Source organism: Apis cerana, linkage group LG7 (assembly GCF_029169275.1).
Source record: "Apis cerana isolate GH-2021 linkage group LG7, AcerK_1.0, whole genome shotgun sequence".
Taxonomy (NCBI): Eukaryota; Metazoa; Arthropoda; class Insecta; order Hymenoptera; family Apidae; genus Apis; species Apis cerana.
The window spans coordinates 9,289,098-9,315,407 of NC_083858.1; the positions used below are offsets into that span (position 1 = coordinate 9,289,098).

Consider the following 26,310-nt stretch of genomic DNA (forward strand, 5'->3'; position numbering starts at 1 on the left):
GAAAAGAATATTTATATTATAATTTCTATTATTTTTATTTCTATTATATTTCTTTCTTTTTTAAGGAAAAACTAGGATTTTATAATGTTTTAATATAATGACAAAAATTATATATATTTTAGACCATTAACTTTCATATATATTTTATGTAAAAACGCATGCGCTAATATGACAGATAGAAATTTGAGGTTGGAATAGTACAGAAAGAACTGTCATTTTTTTTAATTATTTTAATGTATATTTTTGTAATTTAAAAACTTGACATTAAAAGATGATGTCTGAAAGAGATTATGCACCTCTTAGTCCTGCTTGTGTACGTTCTCTTAATGACAAACTTTACGAGAAACGAAAAGCAGCAGCCTTGGAAATAGAAAAGTAAGGTTATACATTTTGTTTACTCTTATTTCTACATTTATTTGTATTATATTTTTATTTATTATATTTATTAATTATATTTTATTTTAGAATGGTAAAGGAATTTGCTGCACACAATAATACTGTTCAAATTAAACGATTGTTAAAAGTGTTAGGTCAAGATCTTGCTACATCGCAAAATCCACATACACGAAAAGGTGGTTTGATAGGTTTAGCAGCAATAGCAGTAGGATTGGGAAAAGATACTGGTCAATATATAGAAGACTTAATTCATCCTATACTAGCTTGTTTCTGTGATTCTGACTTACGTGTAAGATATTATGCTTGTGAAAGTTTATATAATGTAGTAAAAGTAGCAAGAGGAGCAGTATTGCCACAGTTTACAGATATTTTTGCAGCACTTAGTAAATTAGCATGTGACTCAGAACAATCAGTGAAAAATGCTACTGAGTTACTTGACAGACTAATGAAGGTAATTAAAATTTATAAAATTAAAAATATATATAATATGAAGATATTTCTGTTAAAAACTCTGTTAAAAAATTTCAGGATATTGTAACAGAGAGTGGTTTATTTGATTTAGTTGGATTTATGCCTTTATTGAGAGAACGTATTTATACTAAAAATCCATTTGGTAGGCAATTTGTAATAGCATGGGTATCAGTCTTAGATGCTGTTCCTAATATGGATTTTATTATATTTCTACCTGAAATTCTTGATGGTTTATTTAGAATATTAGAAGATCCAACACAAGAAATTAAAAAAGTTACAGACACAGTCCTTGGTGAATTTTTGAGAAGTATAAAAGCTAATCCTGGAAGAGTAGATTTTCCTGGAATGATAAATATTTTAATTACACATGCTCAAAGTACAGATGAATTATTACAATTAACAGCAATTACATGGATTAAGGAATTTGTACATTTATCAGGTCCTCTAATGCTTCCTTATATGTCTGGTATTCTTGTAGCAGTATTACCCTGTTTAGCATATGATGGAGATACCAGAAAAAGTATTAAAGAAACTGCAACACAAGTCAATGTAAATTTGATGAAATTAATAACAATGAAGAATAAAGAAATTGTAAATAATGTTAGTGAAACTAATGCTCAATCTCAAAAAGGTAAAGTTATAGATTTTTAAAATTATAAAATATTTAAATAATGGTTAATAATAGTTGTAAAAAAATTGTTTTTTTTTTTTTAGATTCTAGTCAATCTTGTTCCTTAGCTGAAAGTTTAGATTTATCTAGTGTTGTCGAAGTGTTAACAAAATATTTAATGTGCATGTCAGTCCAAACAAAAGTTGCTGTTTTAAAGTGGATTCATCATTTATTCATTAACATTCCACATAAAATGTTTAATCATATTGAAAATTTGTTCCCAATTTTAATGAAATCTTTAAGTGATAATTCAGATGAAGTGGTACAACAAACATTAGTTGTAATGGCCGAAATAATTAGTTCAAAATCACCTGAAGCAGCAATTACAGATTCAAATGCAAAAATGCAAAATAAGTATTTTACAAAATTTATCATAAATTTATTAAGAATATTTTCAGCAGATAGACATTTATTAGAAGAAAGAGGAGCTTTTATCATTAGAGAATTATGTATTTTATTGAGTGCTGAAGATATTTATAAAACATTAGCAAAAATATTATTGGAGGAATCAAATTTAAGTTTTGCATGTACAATGATACAAACTTTAAATGTTATACTGTTAACAAGTTCAGAATTATTTGATTTACGCAATAAACTTAAAGATTTAGATTCTTTAGTAAGTATTCTTTATATTTCTTATATATTTAATTATTATTTTAAATTGTGCATATTATTATAGGAAAGTTGTGAATTATTTAAATGTTTATACATATCTTGGTGTCACAATCCTGTTGCAACTGTAGCATTATGTTTTTTATCACAACATTATGAACATGCATGTAATATTATTCGATCATTGTATCCTTTATTATTGTGTATAATTAATACGTATTCTTTTTTTTTAAATTAAATTTTTATAATCTAATATTACTTAACTAAAATCAAATACAGTGAAAACATAGAAGTAACCGTGGAATTTCTTACTGAAATAGATAAATTAGTACAATTAATTGAATCTCCCATATTTACTTGTAAGTATATTAAATTCTTATTATAATTAATTATATTTACAGAAAAATAATGCATTTTAGACTTGAGATTACAGCTTTTAGAAAGAGAAGAGAATGATGCTTTAGTATATGCACTTTATGGTCTACTCATGATTCTTCCTCAAAGTGAAGCATATGCAACTTTACAAAGACGTTTAGCAGCAATACCACCAACAACAAAATCTATACCAAGAACAGTATCAAATCCAAAACCTTTTAAAAACATATTTGATTTTTCTGAATTATTAAAACATTTTCACATTATTCAAGAACAGCATAAAGAACAGAAACGTAAACAACGATTAACAAATTTAACAGAGAAAAATACAAATCATGCAGATATATAAATAACATTTTTATAATATTAAATTTTAAATAATTATAAATAATAATTTAAAAAAAATTGGTGCATATATATATATATATATATATACACACATACAACGTATAAACATACTTTTAAATTTTTTTATCATGTTAATGTACTTATCAAAAATTCATGCATTTATAATATCTACTTTTTTATCACAAAATTATTAAGTATTACAAAATCAATTAAGTTAAATTATTTTTCCATAATATTTAATATATATTATAATTAACATTAATATATTTATTAGCTTTGTATATACAAATACATCAAAATACTAAATAGATTAAATATATCGCTATTTACAATAATTATTGGAATTCATATCATCTCTTTTAAAAAGAAAAGAAGAAAAATATACTTTTTATGTATAGAATTTTTTTAAAATATTTTTTTTTTATTTGATAAATAAAACTATAATTTTAAAACGCATCAAATACGTTATTTAATAATATAATTATAATTAATAAAATAATAAGGGAAAATTTTTTTTCTATATTTAATGTAAATATATTGTCAGTCTTTTTCTCATTAAAAAAATAATAAAAATTAAAAAAAATTTTGCTAAAGCGATGTATATTCCGAGTCATCTGTATCCTCTAAAGTGTCGAGTGTTGATAAACGATCGAGTTGATCTATAAGTAAACCATTTTTATATAGAATCATTGCAATTTGTTCTTGCATAACACAAATATTTTTCCATTTTTTTGTACTTTCTTGAGCAGGTGAATTAGTTTTTTCAATAGTTTTTAATTTCTCTGGAAATCTGTCTATTAAATGTACAAAATTTTCGTATCGTTCTTTGCTTTCGTGCGATAAACGATAAGAAAATGCCTCTAATATATGTTCATAATTATCTACATCTTTATCTAAAATTTGAGTTTGTAAAAAAACCGTTTGTGCCATTTTATACCAATCAGCAACACATTCAGATCGACTTATCATAGAAGGAATACAAAATGTTTCAAGAAGATTCTTTATTCTTTGACCTGTGGATGTAACCTGAGAATAAGTAAAAAATTTAAAATAAATATTATTTTGTCATTGTTATTTTCTTGCTTATATACTTATATACTTCTTACTTATATATTTATTTAAAAAAATACCTTTATTCGTTCTAGAACATGAAATTGTTCATCATTATATGTAAGACCACGAGTAGCTCTATCTCTCAATAAATGTTGCCAACCATCTCGTAAACGATCAACTAAAGTAGCTGCTTTTTGACTTGCTTTATTAAACCATGGACACCACAATCCACGAATAATATTATCCCATTCACCACGCAAACTGCCTTCTTTTACATATCTATTTTTGAAATAATATGAAATGAATATATTTTTATTATATGAATTAAAAGAATAACAATAATGAAATTTAATTACCTCTGATGAAGTTGTACTACTGCAGGAGCTAATTCAGTTAGAAGTTCTTTACTCTTCATATCTAATTCTTTTTTCCAATTTTTTATTTCTAAGGTATTTTGTCTTCCAAGTTTTCTAGAAACTTGCCAGGCAAGATTTTCACTTCTTTCTATTGCTATAGTTGTATCTTCTACAGCTTTTGTAAATTCTTTGGAATGTTGACATTTTTCTAATAATCTTGTAAGTTCTGTTGAGACAAGTCCACTAAAAGCTTCTATTGCATCCTGTGATAATTTACTACATAATACTAATTTATCAATTCTTCTTTTACAGACATAGCCAACAGAACAAGCTACTTTTGCTTGACTAGCATCATTTTCAACAGATACTAAATTTGCAAATACTGGGAATTTAGGTAATTCTGTATCCACAGGTAAATCAACATTATTATTTTCTTTAGAAAATAACATTAATGGCTTGTTTTCAGATGTATTTGGATAGCCTTTTCCAGAAGTAGATTCTTCTATGATATTTGTTAAAAATGTATCTCCAAAAAGAAGTATCTGAGCATGAGGTGCAATATCAGTTTGATCTTGTATATGTACTTGTAGTGCAGTCAATTTTTCTTCAGGATGCAAGAATACTTTTATGAGGCTACCTTTATGTATATTAAATATATGTATACGTTTTCTACAAAGAGTATCTGTTACTTCTGAAAAAAATCTTTCAAAACTCCATATTTTTTGAGGATCAACTTCTAATAAACCAGCTAATAATGGGGTTACAATTTTTTTTAAACCAGTACTCAATTGACAATTTTGTGGTAATTCTCTACTCCATTCAATAGGTCCATTTTCAGAAGTTTGTACACCTGATATAACACCAGAAGCTTTTTTTGTGATAATATAAAACATTGTTTCTTTATTTCTCCGTCCACCAAATGGTCTAAATGGTAAGTTTCCTGTAGCTACATGATATAATGTTACACCTATAGACCATAAGTCTACAGTTGCTCCAAATGTTTTGCCCACAGGTTTACGTAAAACTGCTCTTTCATATATATCTGGATGTAAATATTCTTCTGTACCATACAAAGAAACAAACTGTTGATCTTCTTGTAATTCTCTAGCAGCACCAAAGTCAGTAAGTTTATAAATTGTACTACCATCATCCGCAATAAATTTCATTATATTACCTACAAGAATAATTATGATTTTATTTAAAAAGATATATAATTATATCTATTTTTAATTTCTTACCTGGTTTTAAATCTCTATGTACTAAATTATTATCACGTAAGTGTTTCATTCCAGCAGTTAAATGCTCTAATACTAACAAAAATTCACTTTCTGCTAGTCCATAAGTATTTTCTGGATCATCTAAAATATTGAAGAGACTACCCCCAGTACATAATTCCATAACAATCACTGTACCACGACCATCTTGTTCTTCCTCAATTGCTAACAATTGAACAATATTTTCATGATTTACTTTTTTAAGAACTTCAAATTCTCGCATCTGTACATCATGTGGTCGCATATGACTTAGCTGATTGAATGTTTTAACTGCAACTGGTTCTCCATTGTTTTTATTTACTCCTTGAAAAACTGCTCCAGTTGCACCTTTACCAAGAACACTAGTCGTACACCATACAAAATTCGTTGATCCACGTAAAAAAGACATTTTTTTAAACTCTTAAAAGTTTATACAAGATTTGGAAGTTTGACAAATGGTTTAACCTCTTTTCAAATTTTAAAAATACTATGTTTGTATATATTTATATACGTTTTACAATATACATATATTATCATGAATAATTAACTATATATCTGCTTCATTACTAAGAAAAAAATATAATATATAATACAGACAGAAGTATAGAATAAAATCTAATCAATACATTTTTTCTTCTTTGAATTCTTCGAAAGCACTGGGATTCCCTTACCATTTTAATATCATTTTCAATGTTACCGACTTAGAAAGATTATAATTTTTTTGTAATCATACGTCAAGAATAGTATAAACAAGAGCAGATAAAGAAAAAGATAGAGATAGAATAAAAATTATGAAATCAGCGCCATCTTCAGAGTGCCATAAATTAAACTAATATAACAAAGAGAATAAATAATAGAAAAAGGATAGAAATAGGATAAGAATTGATCGCTGGCGCCATCTCTGAATAGAAAAAATATCTTTAAAAAATCATTTTTCTAAAATTATACAAGAGATGGCGTTAGTTGTTAATTTTATTCTACTTTATCTTACCTTTCAAAAAATATCTTTAATACTCAAGAGATGGCGTTACTTGTTAATTCTTATTGTATTTCTATCCTTTATTATTTTTTTTTTTAATTTTTATATTAATATTTTTATAATGAATATTTTTAGAATTTTTTTATTCAATAATATTCCAGATGTCTCATATAACTGTGTATATAATATTTCATTCATGATATTAAAAAAATGCTTTGAATAAAAATAATTTCAAAAAGTTTATATTCTGATATTAAGTTCTTTCTAATTGGATACATAAAGAACTTTTGAAACTTTTATATTATTAAATAATATATATTTATAATTTTAAATTATATGTTTTTTAACATGAATCAATGTATCTCAATATTTTCTATAAAAAGCTATTAGGCTATTATATAAATCGAAATTGATTTATTAAAATATTCAGTAATAATTAAATATTTCTTAAATTAATAATTTTTTATTATAAGTGATATAACACTTTTTTATAAAAAATAATATATTGCATTTACCAATGCAGTAAAAAATATTATAATATTTTATTTAAAAAAAACAAAGTCAATTTCACAAATGCTTTATGCGTTTTAGCAAAAAAAATTATTATATTATATTATATATCGAAATTATATATATTTAATTTTCATCTGAAATCTTTTTTTAATATTTTCAATAAAAGGAAAAATTTCAAATAATAAAATGATATAGAATACAAGGAAAAACAACCCCTGGATAAAAATTACAATGGTAGTGATATCATCATTTATATTTAATATCTATTACATTTTATATTTTTTTTTTTATAAAGAATCATATCATATTACTTGTATATTATTTAATTAAATTCTATTATTATATTTGTTATTATAATAAAGATATAAAAATATAAAAATTACTAAATTATTAATTATTATATTTCAAAAATTATTTCTCATATCATTAATAATTATCATGCATTTTTGCAATATTTCGCAATGATTGGGCACAAAACAAATAAAAATATATCGATATTATGTATTCAGAAAATTGATTGATCAAAAAACATAATATTTATGTATACTTAACATAAATACACACAATTATATTTTATGTTCATATACATATCAAAACTGGATAACCCGAATGATAACCTATAATAAAGGGACATTGAAAAGAAGAGATAATACTAAATACTGAATCATTGTAACATTATAAATGCAGAATTAAGAATGTTGTAGTCAAAAACGTTTATATAATTTGCATATAAATTTTTTTTTAAAATAAATAATATTTCAACATAAAATTCAAATATATATGTATGCTATAAAAATAATCTTATATAAAATCTTATAATAAAAATATCATAAATATCTTTGTTTTTTATGATATAAAAAGAATCATATTATATATTAAAAGAAATATTAAAAATTATGATTATGAAGAAAATTTTTTAAGAAGTCATTATTTATAATCTGTAAAACAAAAGAAATAAATAAATGAAAGAATAGCCAGAACAGAACCATTATGTTTTAAAAAAATAAAATCAATGAATAAAATTAAAAATTAATAAAATAAATTTGAAAAAATAATATCATGAAATGTTAATTAAGTTAAAGTTTTATCAAGATCAAAATTATAAACTCTTAATGTAAAATGTATCAATAATTCCATAATTACACATATGAATTATTATTTAATTTCTATTAAAAGAATTCTATCATTCCTTTTATACTTTTTTATAATAAATTTAAACTCAAATTTATACATTTTTTTTTATAAAATATCAAAATCTATTATTATTCCCTTATTTTTATTAATTTTTTTATTTAAAATTATTTCCATTAATTTTCCATTTATAAATTAATAATAATTTTATGATTTTTATTATATGTTAAAAATTAATAAAACACATAGAAGAAAATTAAATACGTGCATCGAGCTCTATTCACAATCAGTAGCGAAATGATCTTTCCTCTTTAACCCTTCTCCTTACAGATCCAAGGGGTTAATAAGAGGGACCGAACGAATATCATACTTTCAGTCTGCGTACAGCGTGGAGCTGTACATTAGCACATTACATTAAATAATACGTCTTTATTTCACAAGAATTTAATAATATTTGTCATTTAATCGAAAGATAAAAATCCAAGTTTTGAATAACTTATAAGCATGATTGCGAATATAGTTTATCATAAATAAATGTAAAAATAGTGTAATCGTACAAGATATACACGATGAATAAATTGGTGTTCTTAGTGTTGTTCATTTGTTCAGTGACCTTTTTACATTGTTGTGATGCCGCTTCGAACATAAATCGGTAATTGTTATAGCCGATTAAATTCATCGAATTCAAATTAAAAATGAAAAATCGTATTATCGGATCGGAACAAATTATTAATGAACCGATCGATAATTTAATCAATGACGTATATCTTATTACGCGGAAAGAGTGGTATTAGTTAAAAGAGTATTAGTTAATCGTAAAAACATTCTATGAAAAAAGATTACGTAATACGAATAACAGAGATTAAAATTAAAATTATTATATTGTTTGATAGGATTCCGAAATTTTATTTGTAAAAAAATATTCGATTCTACTACGTCGTGCTTTGTTGATAATCTTCGATTTATTCCGCATAATGATACGTACAATGAAATCAATTCGAATCATGCATTTAGATCCTGTTTTATTTTTAGGGGATACGTGTTCACAGCGCCAAAAAAATTATACGCCGGTGAAATCGAAAGTGGATGTTTATCTTTGCATAATTTAGAATTGCCTGCTCACGTTCATCTTGAACTAGTGTTCCCTTTCTTAGAAGAACAAGAAGTGCTTGCTAGTACTAGTGCTGTTATAAAAACAGGTAAATTTCGTTTAATTTATAACGAAAATTGTAAACTCTGCGAGACGAAGAAAAAATTTCATCTCGATTTGGTCGACAGAATAGTTGAGGAGCATACTCTCCTTGGAAAGAAATCTCTCCTTTTCGAAGTCGATTAAAAAAAAATCTATAGATTAAAAGATAAACATGTGCAAGATCGATAATATTTATAAATTATATTCATACGAATATGATTTATTTTTGTACTTTAAAGATTTGATATGGAGTTTGATATATATTATAATGAATATTTCATTATAGTAGATGAAATTTCGTATTTTTGTATATACGTATATGCCAGTTTATATTAATTTGTATATACTAGAATAATTGGAAAAATTTCGAATTGTCAAGAAGTTCTTTTCCCATCAATTTTTGGCTTATCCCTTCCTGCCTTATTTTCGATAGTATTTTTGTACCTTGTATCAGACTCTTTAAACAAATGGTAAATTGAAATTGTCGTCGCTTCCTGCGGGGGAACTGAATTGGCCGACTCCCTCTCTGGAAAGGAAATAAGCAATCGCTAGAATATATACATGGGAAACCCATTTATATTGTTATACATGGGTTGAACAATGAACATTGGCCGTTTAACATGATCAAAATACTTTGACTAACAGATAACATAGTTTAATAGTCAAGAAAATGTCAAAATGATATAAATTTTAATCAAATAGTAATTGGCCATTCGTTGAACAATTAATCATCAATTTTAACTCTATTCGAATATAAATTATTGTATAAGAGATAATATTATTAAAGAATAAAAAAAGAAAAACAATGTTTATTATCATATATACGTAGTACGTGACTGTAGAAACAATTAGCTAAATCGACATAGAAGAGACAATTTAGTAGGCTTTCTTGGTATAGCAATTTATCGATTAAGAACATTCTTTTGCATTAAATGCAGTTATGTCAGTTTACGTCATAAAATGAAAATTTTAATTCTGTATATGAAAATACATGATATAGTATCAACATTTTTAAATTTGATATTGAATTAGTTTAAAAATATTCAATCTTAATCTTCCTTCTTTTTACATCATCGACCAACTGTATTAATAATTATTTTTATTTAGGTACAGAAACATGTTTGCAATTAGCAGTACCTTCACCGATTTACAGAACCGCAACACTCCGATTAAAAATCAAATTCGACAAATACCCTGATTACGTGATAAAATCGGAGACGGACGTAGAAATAGAACATGATTCCTTGCTCACTTTTGTGGAAACTGATAAACCGACTTATAAGCCTGGTCAAGATGTTAAGATTAGGATTCTTATGCTTATGCATGATTTAAAACCATGGCAGAAATCGGTAAGACGTTGATTCGTTTAATATAGATGGAATAGTAATTATCCTATTTTACTTAAAATTTATAATTTATATTTTCAATTTTATTAATTTTATTCTATAAATTTATGCCCAGATTCCAGAAGTATGGATCGAAAATCCGTCGTTTGTAAAGGTAAAGCAATGGACAAATGTAAGCACGGAGAATGGAATGGCACAGTTGACGTTTCCACTGTCACCGGAACCTAGCTTGGTAAAATTGAAACTTCGTTACTTTTGTCAAGAGAACAGAATAAATGATATCGAACGAAGGAGGACAAAATAAAATGAAATAATTGTTTCATAGATTAAAGACAAATTTGTTATTTTGTTAAATAAGGAATGGAAGTATAAATGTTGTGAAGAAAATTTGTTAATTTGTGTAACAGGGATCGTGGCACATAAAAGTGATGAAGAAGAAACCGTATCCCAATTTGATTCACAGTACTACGTTCAAAGTGGAGAAATATGTTTTACCAAAATTTCAAATGACGATCAATTCGCCACAATACATCCTTGCGAATGTAGAGAATGTGACTTGGAACATCTGTGTCAAGTATCATTATTATATCTTTATCATAAATTTTCAAATATTTAGAACGTTGTTATAATTTAACACGTGAATCATTTTACGTCAAAATTAAATAATGATTGCAATTACAGATATAGCTATGGTAAACCCGTGAAAGGTAATCTACTGTTAAAATTAACTCCGCAAACACCAAGTTGGACAAGATTACCCAATCTTCCGGCAATACGTTACGAGACTAAAGTATTTAAATTTATTCTAATGTGTACATTTTAATTATTATTAATATAGAAAGATGTTTCAATAGATAAAATAAATATTTGCAGCTTGACAAAGGGGATGGTTGCACCGATTTTGTCCTTTCTGGAACAGTTCTCGGATTGGCCCATTGGAAAATGGATCCGAACAATATCGTTCTCATAGCTGAATTCACGGAAGCTGGGACTGGTATAGTGGAAACTACGATTAGTAGAACCGTGGTGTTACACGAAGCGTTGAAGTTAGAATACGAACATTACACACCTAAATACTTCAAGTTTGGTTTACCTTATCATGGAAAAGTGAATTTTTTCTCTCATATCTTTATGTTATTTTATATGTTAATTTATATTATATTATCGAATGTGATCTTAATTCCTTAATAATAATCAATGTTATTTATTAAATGAATGTTTTACGACAGTTACGAGTACTGCGATACGACGATACACCTGCTCCAAATGAAAAAATTCAAATTTGTCTAAAAGTACGTGGAAAAATCGAATGGGAGAAAGATGTGGTAGATTGCCGTGACTTTATATCCTCGACCGATGGTTTTGTCGATTTTGTCGTACCGCCGCAACATAAAAATATCGTTTTATTAAGTTTTGTCGCAACGGCTGTTGATTATCCAACGACGTATTATTCACCAGATCAACGTTGGAGAGTAGGTAACATTAATAATAATTTATTGATATTACTATTAATTATTACGATATCAAGTACTGTTAAAAATTTTTAAATTAGTTATCATATAAATCTTTAGAATTTTATATTCTAATTTAAATTTAATATATAATTTTTCTTAGGTTTTTATGAATCAACCTTCAGCATCTATCACTGTAAACCCTTGGTATTCACCGTCCGATAGTTACTTAACAGTAGCTCGAGGAAACCAACCAATCGTTTGTGGCGAAAAATATTCTTTCAACGTTATGTACACGACATCCTCTAATATGAACGAAACCATTTCTTTCCATTATTCGATTAATTCCAAAGGAAGTATTCTGATATATGGCCACGTAAAGCACAAACCCAATCGAGATACAATATTAAATTATTTCGAGTTTCATAATTTATTGGGCACCATCGAATCTTCTGCTAACAAAACGAACAAAGAAGCTATAGTACACAGGCAAGTTTTTTTTTTTTATTAAATAATGAATTTAGCTTCGTTTTTATCGTGTTTTTATAATATATTTTTGTCCATAGAGCATAAATAATTATTACTATGAAAAATATGTGTATATGTATTTTTTTTAATTAGGTTCCCGTTAAGCGTTAAAGTTACACCAAGCATGGCTCCAGTTTCAGAATTGTTACTTTATTACGTAAGATCAGATGGTGAAATTGTTGCAACCACTTATACAATTGAGGTTGGCCATTGCTTTGAGAATAAAGTGAAATCTACATGGCATACTGATGCGCAAATACCAGGATCATCCACTCAATATCACGTTGAAGCCGCCCCTAGATCTCTTTGTGCAATTTCTGCTGTAGATAAATCGACTTTATTCTTGAGCAAATCAGAATCCAATCTGATGAGTTCTACTCAAACATTTGATGCGTTGAAAAGATTCCATCCAACTCCAAAATTTTATTTTCCGTGGAAGAATTCTCGTTGTAAATGTACGTTTCTAATCTACAATGTTTATATAGCGATTACGTCTAATTTAAATAAAATAATATAAATTACAGCAGCAATCGCTCCGGAAGAAATGAAAGAAGAGATCAATCATCTTCCACAATTTCTAAGATCGAAAAGACAAACGATAACATACAGCAAAAGAGTTAATTACGTGGATGCTGTACAAGCTTTCGTTGTAAGATATTATCAAGTTATAAACTTTTTTATCTTTAAATATTCCAGACAATATTTAATTTTAATTTTTGTTATTCGTAGGACTTTGGAGTAATAGTAATGAGCGATCTCGTGTTGGAAACGCGACCATGCCCGTGGTTATTCATGGAATACACAGCATTGTCCCGTCAATATATTTCAATGAATGAATATATGTCGATGAAGGATAATTCTGGTAAATTTTCGTTATATTTATTCTTATAAATAGATTTAATATCGACTAATGAAATACAAGCGATAAAATCATTGTTTTTTACAAAAAATAAGAACGTTAAACGTTATTTTTATAAATCTCACTCAGTATTAAATAATTTTATTCTTCTGATTTACTTCTTAAACGATTAATTCTTTGAAAGATCTTTTAATCCTTTCATTAATAGAATTCGCAGTTGCTGCTGCAGCGATGGATTCAGGGATAGGATATGTTGATCAAAATCAGGCTCAAATGGCTACACTTAGATCATATTTTCCTGAAACATGGTTATGGGAATTAGTACCTATCGGGTATGATTAAATTAGTTTTTAAAATGATAGTAAATACGTAAATATTATGTTTAAATACATTTTAAATTGATTTTTTTTCTTGATTCTACTATAATTATTATTAACAATAATTATATGTTATTATTATTCATATATTAATTATTTTAAATCCTTGTTATTCTAACTACAATATATTTTTCAGAGAAGAAGGTAAAATCACAATAGAACGTACACTTCCACACACTATCACTGATTGGGTTGGCTACACAACATGTATTTCCCCGACACACGGACTTGGAATAGCACCACCAACCACTATAACAGCATTTCAATCATTTTTCCTTGATTATAATTTACCTTACAGTATAAAACGCGGCGAAATTATGCGTTTTAAAGTATCTCTTTTTAACTACATGCATCATAGCTTACCTGTAAGTATAGAAAATATAATTTTGAACATTAAAATATATTTTTCACGTAAACAAATTTTTATTCTTTAACAAATTTCATTTTTTTTTTCTTTAAATTATATTCATTCTTCTAATACAAAAAAATTTCGAAATTTCATAATTCGCTTCATTTATGGATGCATAGGTAAAAATCAAATTGGAAGAGATGGAAAAAATTGATTTGCATTTGTCAGAACCTACAGCCTCGTTTTGTGTGAAACCACGAGATAATATTGTTCACGAGTATATTCTGAAACCGCGAGTGATCGGAGAAGTTAACATAACGGTCACCGCTTTTGTGGACATTGATTATCCTGAACCATGCGGATCAGAGACTGTGATATTTACACAGTAATTAGAAATAAATATCTTGCGTAATAAATAAAAATTAACAAATTAAATAACATATCTATTCATGTTTTCAAGGGATGTAATCGTGAAACCGATTCTAATTCTACCTGAAGGTTTTCCTGTGGAAGAAACAAAATCAGCTTTGATTTGTCCTAAAGATTCTAGCGATGATTCTTCGTTCATGTGGGAGTTAACGTTGCCTAAGGACGCTGTACCAGACAGCGGAAGAGCATACTTAAATTTGATAGGAGACATTTTAGGTCCAGCTCTTGAAAATTTAGATAAACTTATAAAATTACCGAAAGGTTGTGGTGAACAAAATATGATATTGTTTGTTCCAAATAATCACGTGATTAAATATCTTGATGCGATGAGAATCAATAAACCTGATCTTCGAGCGAAAGCTATTAGAAACATGGAAAAAGGTATTACGTGTTCTGGAATATTTTAAAATGGATATATTTACCTGAAATATTTTAAAACCAAGAATGTTTTTATTATTTTATTTTTTTTACAATCATATTTAAACAACACTAATAAATTATTATCATATATTAATATTTAGGATATCAGAGAGAATTAAAATATAGATTCATGGATGGTTCTTATTCCGCATTTGAAGAAGGTGAGAGCTCCATATGGTTGACTGCATTCGTATTAAAGTCATTTGCGCAGGCTGCAAGTTTAATTCATATCGACAAATACGTTCTTGAATCATCTGTTTCTTGGATCACGATGAATCAATTGGAAGACGGTTGCTTTCCTGTAATAGGCACTGTTTTCCATAAATCAATGAAGGTTTGTGAAATACATCTGATTAAATGTTTCGTCGATAAATTTAGAGCAATTTTATTTTAGGGCGGCCTCCAAGAACATGGTTCATCGTCAGCATTAACAGCATATATCTTAATTTCTTTGCTCGAATCTGGTGTTCCTCTGTCACCATCTGTTGTTAATAATGCTCAAAAATGTTTAGAAAAGGGAATGAATAATGATGATCTATATACAACTGTTCTTACCACATATGTATTCGCATTACTGGAACATCCAAAAGCTAATTCTAGCATGAAATCTCTAATGAACCGTGCTACACGTTATAAAGTATGAATAAATAAATATATATATTTATAATTATATACACAATATAATTTAAAAAAATAATAAATATAAGAATTAGCGAATAAAACTCTAGTAAGATTTAAAAAATAGTAAAATATAAACTTAATTTTTTTTTTTATTTAAAATTTACAATTCGGAATATATTTAAAAAAAAATAAATGCATTCTCTAATATAAGAAAACTTTTTACATTATAGAATTTAATTTGGTGGGAGGATAAATCGAAGCCTTCAATCGGTTTAAGCATCGAAATGACTGCATACGTGATTCTTACTTTATTGAAATTAGGCGAAGAAAATTTAAGTGAAGCTTTGAAAGCTGTTCGTTGGATATCAAAACAAAGAAACTCTGAAGGTGGATTTACATCCACCCAAGATACAGTTCTTGGATTAGAAGCCCTTACGAAGTACGCTATGATTGTGCATCATAATAACATCACAGATTTATCTGTTCTCGTCACTGCGTCCAAAGAAGTGGATGATGTTTACAAATTGCAAGATGAAAATCGTGTAATTCTTAAACAAATTCGTTTACCTATTCTACCAACTATAGTAGAAATTTTTGCTCAAGGTGAAGGATGTGTTTTAATACAGGTAAAATAAATATCTTTATTTTTACCAAAAAATATAAGAATATAGATTCCATTAACAATCTATAAATAATAATTAAATTTAATGATTATAATAATAATTTCATTCGTGTCACACAAATTATATATTCGTTCTGTTTTAATTTTAGAGTAATCTTAAATACAACGTTGCATCCAGTACTGGTTCGGATGCTTTCGATCTTTCAGCAGAAGTTCGTTCTGTTGGTTATGGAAACGAATGCTCATTACAAGAAATTACAATTTGTTCACGATATAAAATGGCAGATGAGGAGAGTAACATGGCTTTACTCGAAGTTGGTATAATAAGTGGTTACGTGCCTGATCGAGCAAGTCTACATTCGTTATTGGATCCATCTTCAAGTAAATTCATTTTTTTTATCAAAAATAAAATTAATAAATACATGTAATGTAATAATTAAAATTATAAATTATAGAAGTTAAATTATTCGAAGAAGATCAAGATATTGTAACAATTTATTTCAACAAATTGACTGGCCAAAAAACTTGTATCTCGTTTAGAATAATACAAGAATACTTTATCGATCATCTCAAACCAGCGAATATAAAACTTTACGATTATTATCAACAAGAGCTTACTGTATCCACTGTAAGTTTTAATGATTTTTGTTTAATCTCAATCAGAATAAAAATATGTAACGATTGAATGTTTTCAGAATTACAAAATCCCTTCAATTTGTAGCAGTGCGGAGCCAGTAGATGAACAATTAACAACACCAAATGAGATGATTATCATGAAGCAATTATCATTTGATGAAAGTCCAATGAATTCCTCTTTTGTTGTCAATAACGCCGAGCTAGCAATTCCTGATGGAATGGAAGGACCAATTCCAGTTTACGTGAAACTGAATACTTATGATTACAAAACAGCAGCTACCACTACTAACGGATTGCCTGATTTAACGTCGACATTCGTAACAGAAGATCAAACTGTACCGACAGTACAGACAGAGGATGAAGAACCTATAAGGGTACATTAAAATCTTTTTTCATGATTCCAAAGAATTTGCAAATAAACGGACGCAAAAAAATAAAAAAGTTTAGAGAAATAAAAACAACACTCGTCAAGCTATTGAAAGAGACAATTTCTTACAGATAGATACAGACAATCCCTCAATAACGAATCCTCTTATGAAAGAAGTCTTAAGAATAGTAAAAATATTAAAAATTAACGAGACGAATGTTTCGTGTAAGTAAATATATTTTACAATCTACAACAGTTACACGTACAATTATTGTTTCTCATATTACATGTTACTTTAGCGCCAACAAGAATAAACCAATCTTGTCCCATATGCATGGATGTATTACCGTCAAATATTAGCGACATTTATTGCTCGGCAAATAGCGCGGTTAAAGTAGCAATTAGGCGATTCCGTAAAGTGAGATTATTATTGGATTTGCATATATCCCGAGAAGTCAAACGTCTTCGTGCCATGATAGAGTTCACTTTGAGCCCAAATTGCTCCTGTTCGCCATTAGATAATCGTACGTAAACATTTCATCATACTAATACATATCGATAATTTAATTCATCATTGGATATATATAACACATACACTGTTTTTCAATATATTCACTATAAAAAAATATTTTTTTGTAGCTGGAAGTTTTGCATTAATTATAAACAAGGATAATGATTTTCTTACATCTGAGAATCAAAAGCAAACACTAAACGATTCTTTTTATATATATGGTTTACCGTTAGTAAGTGGTGTGCCGTGCAAATTGGCGGAAATACGAGCATCCTGTCTTAATGAGGATAACATTCAATGCACTTATGAAGATCCCCCTGCATATGGTTAAATTAAATTCGTATCTATTTTAATTTTTAGTTTGTGTAAAATCTTTAAAATATGTAAATTTCGATTTCAAGAACATAATATTTTGTTTCCTTTTTATTAATTTCGCGCAGGATATATACGTATATAATTATTTTTTTTTATTTTTTTATATCTACAAGTATGTCAATTATATATTATAAACAAATATAATATAAACTACGTATAGTCTACGTAAAAATAAATATCAGATATATACCAGGAAATGAATGATTTTTTTTTTTATTAAATTGAATAAAGTTTTTAATATGATAAATTGATAAGTTATATATATTCTCTCTCTCTCTTTTCTCCCTCTTTTTCTCTCTCTCTCTCTCTTCTCTCTCTTCTCTCTTCCATCCCATTATATTATATACATATATTAACATGTAAACAAACAAAAAAATATCGATTTATTTTTTATTATATTTTTATTTATTATCTTTGCATTTGATCTGCTACTGAAATAATTATTACAAATTAACAATCACCTCTCAAATTTTTACTACATTAAATATTATTTTATTACAGCAGATTTTATGGTTATCTATTTCATTATACGGCTTTTTTATTTATTATTTTACTAAGAATATTTGCCATTTAATGCTGATCGAAATGAAATTGATTTTTTTTTATTTATGCATAATTATAGAACATAATTGTTATAAAGCCATATTTTTATTTATTTTTTCTTTTTTTTTTATTATTTATATTACTTATTAAGTTCGTTTTCAGCATTAAATATCAAATCGTATTATCACTGAAAATGTGTTAGCTATTTATCCACATTTGTAAAATATTTGCTCGAAATAAATAAAAACTATTTGCATTGTTCACTAAAGAAACTACCCGTTGCGACGCTTCACTAAAGTAAAATGCAAAACCTAACTTGCATCAGGAATGAAAGGAACGACTTTTAATGTCTATAAATTGGCAGTAGCGTTTTCAGTTCAGTCGGCATTAATTTCAAATATTTTAATTATATTCCATGAAATAAGTATTTTTTTTTTTTTTCATTTGAGATTAATACATCACCGTCATTCATAATAAATAATATGATATATGTGATAGGTATTATAGAATTCTATTCGAAATGATTAATTTAAAGAAACAAGATGAATACAATTAATAATACTTTTGTTACATTGGGATCATAATTTCCATCTTTTTGTTAAATATGTATTAGAGATACACATTCACCAAAATGTCATATTAATAAAGTAGTAATTTTTTCGCCGATCTGACATACACGTATATGTTTACTTTTAATATTTACCGATAACAGCATTGCCCAGGCAGAACACAAGTACTGGGACGAAATGTTGACCCAATGTTTATGGAAATATTGATCGAACTGTCTGGCAGTAAATTTTCGAGCAAATAGTAAATGCATATATCTTAACAGTTCTCTTAATATCATAAATATTGATATTATAAAACAGTATTGTACAATACTTATCCTAATTCCAAAAAACACACAGACACAAAAATTTTGATATGTAGAATCAATATGCAAGAGACAGATATTGCATTGAAAAATATTCTAAATATAAATGGATATGTTTCCAAGATGGAAACTAAGATTACAATATATATAAAAGAAAATTGATATAATCTAAAAGACTATACTAAGTTGATAAAAACTTTCAAATGTAATAAAATCGATTAATGTTCTTGAAAAAAAAAACAATAACGTAATAATACTGTAGTTTAAACGATATAATTACTGTATTCGATATTGAATAAATATTATAGATAAAAATCTTGATAGAATAATCGGGCCAATATAAAAACTAATTCTAAGATTAAGTTCTACCTGGGCAGTAATACTTATATACATTTACGTTCAATTTCGTCAGACCAAATAGTATTATATTGGTTGACAAATGTTTATTATTAGAACCTGTGTTTACACGAAACACGATACTAAATAGGAAATAATAGTATTATGAAATAAAAACGATACTTGTACTTGTGCGCTTCATAAAGAAAAATGAAAGACACATAATATACATAAAATAATAATTACATATAAAGTAATGATATATTAAGACATGAGCTCTATATTAAATTATATATGCAAATTTTATATTTTTCTTTTAAATTAAAATATAAAATATTTTACATCATTAAATTATTATTAATCAGTCAGGTTTTCCATAATGGCAAGCATCCGGCATTAATATCAAAAATCGATTCAAATTAAAAACCAAAGTTGAAATGATATATAAATATGTTATTTTAACTTACGAATATATTGTTTAAATCTTGTTTTTAAATCTTGTTGTTATTATCAAATGTGAATATAATGTAATCAAATTAACTTTATAATTAAACAAGTAATTAAAAATTATTTTATCTTTGCAAATTAATAGACTAACACGCAATATTTAAATTAAAAAATAAAATTGGACTTAATATAGAGCCTGCCTAATTTAATAAAACTAATTATTATATTAACGAATTTATCTAAAAAAATTTTCTTTGTTTTTTATTAAATTTGATATTAGAACACCGAAGTGCAAAAAAATCAGTCTAATTCATTATCAGTTACTGAATGTATCATAAAGGTACATATATATGATCACCAATGACAAGCGCCATTTTATTTGGCGTTATAAACGCATTATTGTTCAAACTTGATAATGCGTATTGTGAATGTTCAACAATCGCAATTCAGATGCATCGAAGATAGCAAAGGAACTTGCATAAACATCAGTATTATAATATTTAATAAATTTTAGGGGCTGAACGATCATTAATGGGACCACTAGTTTTTCTTAAAGAGGTACCTTTTCGTATCTGATCCATAAGAGAATCTCTTACTTGTAAAGGATCCATAATGGGTACACGATTACCCATTATGCGTCTCACGCTTGCAGATCTACTCGTTGTATTATTTCCTTGCAAATTTTGTTGTTGTTGGGCTAATTTAGCATTTAAAGTTTCAAGAAAGCCAGATGGTGTTTTAGAATTTTTACTTATCTGTTGTTCAACGGAGTGTTTTCTAGTAGATTTAGGACTACTATTTGTATTGTTACCACTTGTGGCATTATTACCTGTACTATTAATGAGTTTAGCACTAAGAACCGCCATAAAACTTTGGCCAACTCCTCCTGGACCTTGTCCTTGTATATTTACACCTGTATTTATAGCAGTTATTTGTGTATTTGAATTACGTTCTTGAGAAGCTGAACGAATTGCTGCACATGAACGTTCAACAGAAGATCGAGTTACTTGCAATACAGCATTATGTGGTAATGTAGCAGAATTATTATGAGATTGTGCTTGTCCTGTAACCTTTCGTAAAAGAGATGGACTAGCAGGTGTATGACGTAATTCTGTAAGAGTTCTTACTGTTTCTGACACTGAGATAGATCTATAAATTACAATAAAATAATAATAATAGAAATAATTTAAATATTTCATTTAAAAAAAAAAATAAAAAGAATTATTTCTTACCGCTGAGGAGTAGGACTGGCTGTAGGTGAAGAACTTTCTAATAAAAATGCTGGCGGCGGAGGAAGATTTTCGGTTTCGTCACATGTATTATCAGTGCGTTCATCATTAGAACCTGATGAAGGATTATTGAATGTGGCAGTTATAATAGTAGATGTTCGTCTTGTTGGTGGCAAAGGTTTATTTGCTTGTTGCATCGAACCTCTTCGAACAGTTAAAGTAGAAGCAACACCAGATACATTCCAAGCATTTTCACTTGGATTATGGAGCGAATGAGAATGCGGTATAGTAGTTTGACTTCCATATCCACTACTAGATTCAACACTAGATTCTGATGTCTGACTTCCACCATCTTTTTCCGTAATTTCAGTCTATGAATATTTTTATATAATTTAAATTATATAATTTCACGTGTTATTATTTATATATTATTGTTTTTACCTTTTCAATTCCTGATGCTGATAATGATGCAGGAGGTGGTGGTAAAGGTAATTGCATCTCTTGGGCACGACTTGCAGCTAAATTTGCTAATTCGTGCATATTTACATACATAGGTTGTTGAAGTTGATGAGTTGCTAATTCTATATTATATATCATAATATTAAATATCATTTAAAAATAAATGATTAATTAATAATTAATAATTATTAAAATATAATAGACTTATACCCTTTGCTAAATGTGCTGGAAGTGGTAATTTAGGTTTTCCTCGAGGACTTCCAGGAGGTTCATTTTTCACTGGAACTGTTGGTCGTTCTAAACTGGAACATCTATTCGGTATTGGAGGACGATGACTACCATTATTTCTACGTAATTGTACTCTAGATGCTTGATTAGAGGAAGAACATGAAGAGGAAGATGAAACAGGAGAAGCAGGTTGACTATGACAACAACCACTATTATCTGGAGCTTGGAATGTATAGACACTGAGTGCTGGTCTTTGATGGCCCTTTTCGTAAGCTATATAATAATTAATTTAATAAAATTTAATAAAATATTATAAATAATTACTTATAATATACAAACTCATTCTCTTATTACTATACCATCTAAAGTTAAAATCATCAATAATATGTTCTTTTTTTCATATATATAGTAGTCATCTTAGTTTTTTGAATTATAATTAGTATTTTGAATTATAATATATATATATATATATATATATAATGAATTGTTATAAAATATAACATTGTTTTTGAATGATATAGTAAGAAAACCATGCTGTATATATTCTTTAAATATAAATTTTAACTTATAAATAAATTTTATAAATTTTAAATAAAAAAAAAGATCTTACCAGATGAGATCGTATGCGGCCGTTCATTGATTGCATTCTGATTTTGCCTGTCATATTGAACTGATGTTTCCTGTAAGTCAGGCCAAGTAGCAGTAGTTACAGGTCTTGTTGTTGTACAACCAGTATTTTGATTAGTTTGAGAAGACACATTTGATACCTATGACAATATAATTTAACTTCAAAAACATAACAAAAATATATTTCTCAAAAAATGAATTGAAATTCTATTCAATGCCACAGATAAAAAAAAAATATGAAATGCTAGCAAGCAACTAGTTTCTAACAACCTTACCTGATGTTCAGAAATTGGTTGTGTATATAATGTGTCCTGAGAAGTGAAGCCAGAGTCACGGGAACTACCGTTTACCAAGTGGCGTAGTGTCATCATACTGCTGATGCTGGAGGGCCTGACTCCGACAGACTATAACGAGTACAATATCGACTACCACATACACTAAGCTGATGCCAAATGGCACTCGTGCTATCATCTATAAGCAACTACGTGCTTGAAATATGGTTAGTGCATAAACAATAACTAATATGCCATGCATTTCAAAAGATTGACATTCTTAGTACAATGACTAAGCAAAACAAAAAGTAATTTAATTGAATTTTTTATTTAATTTTTTACCTGAGAGAGTGATCTATGCCAAGGATGTCCAGATGGACTTGGATGACTTTTACAAGAACCACTACTGCTACTAGTTAAAGAACTGATTGAACACATTGAACTTTTTCTTGATCCAAGTGATAAAGAAGGACTTGAAGGAGGAGTAGCAAGTGACCATTGTGTTACATCGCAACCTTTTATATCTGTTATTACTTGTTCTGATGCAGGAGGTAAATGATGAGGAGAAGCTGCATGACGTTGTAATTGATCAGAAACTTCTTGAAGATGTGTCAATTCCATTAGCATTGCAATTTCTTCATCCTGCATTTTTTTTATATATTAATAATATTATTTTTTTAAATTAAATAATTAATTATCAATTAATTAACTTTACTAACAAGTACTGGTTTCAAAAATCTGGCAAGAAGACAGTATCTTCCTCTTTCTTCAAGTAAAGCTGCGCGAACGGCTTTTCTTTCTGTTTCTTCTAAACTTAATCGTTTTTCTTGAACAACAGCAGCTGAGGATTCTAACATTCGATTCAATTCAATATCTCCTGATGATGTTCCATATCCTTGTGATTGTCCTTGTAAATGTTGACCTTTACGCGCTTTTTTCTTTTGTAAGCGTAATGTATCAGTAGAACGCTTTCTTAGTTCTGCTTTTGCTTTTTTATATTCTGAAAAAATAATTTTAAAGTAAACATTAAAATTACAAATTTTATAGTAAATATTGAGATATTTTATAATGAATAAGCTATTACTAACCTTTGGCATGTTCTTTATCTAAATTTATTAAAGACTTTTTCCAATCTTCTAATTTTTCTTGAAGAGGTAATACCAAGCAATCCATAATAGCACTAATAAAAAGAGATAATTAAATTAAAATTAAAAATATGATAGATAAATACTGAAAATTATTAAAATTTTAATGAAAAATTACCTAGTAAATGATTTCATTCGTGTTTCTACTGCTTTGTGTCTAAGACATATTCGAGTTAAAGCAGTTCCAATTTCTTTCGTTGCACCTTTTTTAATTATATTTATTTAATTTTAATTATTTTTAAATTATTATTATATATAAATAATAAAATTAAAAAATAACATTAAATTTGAAAGTTATATTATATTAAGTATTTCATAAAAAAATTTCTTAAATAAAAAATGATATAAAATATTTGTTTGTAATTTAAAATATATGAAAAATAATATTTTCACCTCTTGCATTAGTTGCAGCATCAGCAATTTTTTGAAAAGTTTCAAGATATGCAGAAATGGCTAAAATAGCAGCCCTAAAAAATAAAAATAAAAAAATAGTTAAAAATATTATATTAAGTATTCTAAATTAAAATAAAATATTTTGTATTTATGATATAATATTTATTTTTCTTTTTATATATATTAGTTAAAATAATTAATATTACTAAATAAAAATTAAATTTAATAAAAATATTAGATTGTAAATAAAATATAAAATATAATTATTACCTTAAACATGAATGTAATTTGGTTGCTTTTGAAATTAAATCTTCCCATAAAGGTGCTCCATTCTAAAAACAAATGTTTATATTTATAATTCTTTTTATTTATACAAATAAATATAATTTTTTTTATAAATAATTATACAATTATTATTATTATTATTATCATAATTGCTCTCAATATTTTTATCTTTAAAACTTAACATCTACGATATGAAAATAAAACAGAATTTATCAAATATAAAATCATATACGCCTACCTAATTTCTATGATTAGATAATTTTATGAATTAAAAGATCTTTTTGAAAAAAAGTAAAGTATAATTGCATATACAATATATATTTATATATAGATTTCTAATGAAATCAAATATTTTTTAAAAAAACATCACATTTATAAAATAAAAATTTGTGATATATGCTATCATCAATTATGCTAAATATTTATTAGTATATTTAAAGAAAAAATATATATTCTCTCTAATATCTTGTAAAAATTAAAAAATATTTTAAAGTAATATTATAAAAGTGGAACAAATGTAAATTAGTTTTGGTTCTCATTTTATCACATTAAAATACTGTAATGATTTTAAATTTTAAAAAATAATTTCAAAGAATCAGAACAACGGAATTTTAAAAAAAAATATTATAAAAAGAAATAATGGAAGAAATATATTTTTTTCGATTATAATATTTAATATGTATTAAGGACAATCGTATCGACAACGCGCCTTGGCCTGCATCGTTACTTGTGCAAAGATAGTAAAATATACAAAAAAACAATGAACAGGAAAAAACGCGGTCGTATAATAAAATAAATATTGAATATTGACATGTCAATGTTACTTACTTTCATATCAGTTATAATCTGTTGAAAGAGGCCACCTAAAGCACTACACTCTCTCTCAATTGTTGCATCCATCTTTGACTATCAAATTTTTTTTCTTACTTGGCCCCAATAAAGTTCTTCCGCATTAGAATCGTAAAATAGTTCACTTTTTGTCATCCATATAAAAATATACAAAATTTCCATACGAATATCGGCGATTCATAAGTTTCGCCATTTTCGTAACAAGAAACGACAAGTTTGAAGTAACAGGAAAACACAACTAAATGTATTTACCTATGCGTTCTCATATATATGTATATATATATACACATATATATGTATATATATATATATATATATATATTACGATTATTCTCGAATAAATTGATTCAGAAATCAACAATCACTGTAAATATTTCCTAGAT

General features: G+C 26.8%; 4 protein-coding genes across 10 annotated transcripts; 2 read left to right on the plus strand and 2 right to left on the minus strand.

Moving 5' to 3' along the window:
- The first annotated feature begins 149 nt into the window (after window positions 1-149).
- On the plus strand, window positions 150-5,467 carry LOC107999417 (protein VAC14 homolog). 3 transcript variants are annotated; one of them, XM_062077132.1, is made up of 9 exons: window positions 150-375; window positions 466-847; window positions 925-1,498; window positions 1,582-2,153; window positions 2,217-2,335; window positions 2,429-2,508; window positions 2,569-4,675; window positions 4,748-5,212; window positions 5,294-5,467. In XM_062077132.1, the coding sequence occupies exons 1-7, from the start codon at window positions 272-274 to the stop codon at window positions 2,871-2,873; spliced, it is 2,136 nt and encodes a 711-aa protein (XP_061933116.1). In that variant the 5' UTR covers window positions 150-271; the 3' UTR covers window positions 2,874-4,675; window positions 4,748-5,212; window positions 5,294-5,467. The 3 variants fall into 3 exon arrangements, with proteins under 3 accessions (XP_061933116.1, XP_016914721.1, XP_016914722.1); XM_017059232.3 differs by having other exon boundaries at window positions 2,569-5,212; XM_017059233.3 differs by having other exon boundaries at window positions 2,583-5,212.
- LOC107999416 (inhibitor of nuclear factor kappa-B kinase subunit epsilon) lies at window positions 3,122-6,345 on the minus strand. The gene is made up of 4 exons (XM_017059231.3): window positions 5,520-6,345; window positions 4,282-5,455; window positions 4,003-4,204; window positions 3,122-3,898 (listed from the first exon to the last, which is right to left on the minus strand). The coding sequence occupies exons 1-4, from the start codon at window positions 5,941-5,943 to the stop codon at window positions 3,461-3,463; spliced, it is 2,238 nt and encodes a 745-aa protein (XP_016914720.1). The 5' UTR covers window positions 5,944-6,345; the 3' UTR covers window positions 3,122-3,460.
- A 2,173-nt stretch (window positions 6,346-8,518) lies between these two features.
- Window positions 8,519-18,437, plus strand: LOC107999397 (alpha-2-macroglobulin-like protein 1). Of its 2 annotated transcripts, none has more exons than XM_017059199.3 (25): window positions 8,519-8,809; window positions 9,190-9,356; window positions 10,457-10,698; window positions 10,811-10,927; window positions 11,103-11,269; window positions 11,377-11,485; window positions 11,569-11,802; window positions 11,925-12,167; window positions 12,310-12,635; window positions 12,768-13,129; window positions 13,199-13,323; window positions 13,404-13,536; window positions 13,742-13,865; window positions 14,047-14,275; window positions 14,439-14,644; window positions 14,720-15,069; window positions 15,210-15,442; window positions 15,503-15,745; window positions 15,960-16,355; window positions 16,501-16,732; window positions 16,807-16,979; window positions 17,047-17,361; window positions 17,486-17,579; window positions 17,654-17,878; window positions 17,994-18,437. In XM_017059199.3, the coding sequence occupies exons 1-25, from the start codon at window positions 8,727-8,729 to the stop codon at window positions 18,194-18,196; spliced, it is 5,331 nt and encodes a 1,776-aa protein (XP_016914688.2). In that variant the 5' UTR covers window positions 8,519-8,726; the 3' UTR covers window positions 18,197-18,437. The 2 variants fall into 2 exon arrangements, with proteins under 2 accessions (XP_016914688.2, XP_016914690.2); XM_017059201.3 differs by having other exon boundaries at window positions 13,202-13,323.
- LOC107999231 (protein MTSS 2) lies at window positions 17,574-26,049 on the minus strand. 4 transcript variants are annotated; one of them, XM_062077135.1, is made up of 13 exons: window positions 25,907-26,049; window positions 25,064-25,125; window positions 24,794-24,867; window positions 24,519-24,603; window positions 24,344-24,435; window positions 23,975-24,255; window positions 23,598-23,897; window positions 23,259-23,387; window positions 22,967-23,036; window positions 22,339-22,629; window positions 22,111-22,250; window positions 21,673-22,040; window positions 17,574-21,589 (listed from the first exon to the last, which is right to left on the minus strand). In XM_062077135.1, the coding sequence occupies exons 1-13, from the start codon at window positions 25,976-25,978 to the stop codon at window positions 20,941-20,943; spliced, it is 2,613 nt and encodes an 870-aa protein (XP_061933119.1). In that variant the 5' UTR covers window positions 25,979-26,049; the 3' UTR covers window positions 17,574-20,940. The 4 variants fall into 4 exon arrangements, with proteins under 4 accessions (XP_061933119.1, XP_061933118.1, XP_061933121.1 ...); XM_062077134.1 differs by having other exon boundaries at window positions 22,967-23,123; XM_062077137.1 differs by lacking the exon at window positions 23,259-23,387.
- Window positions 26,050-26,310: the final 261 nt, after the last annotated feature.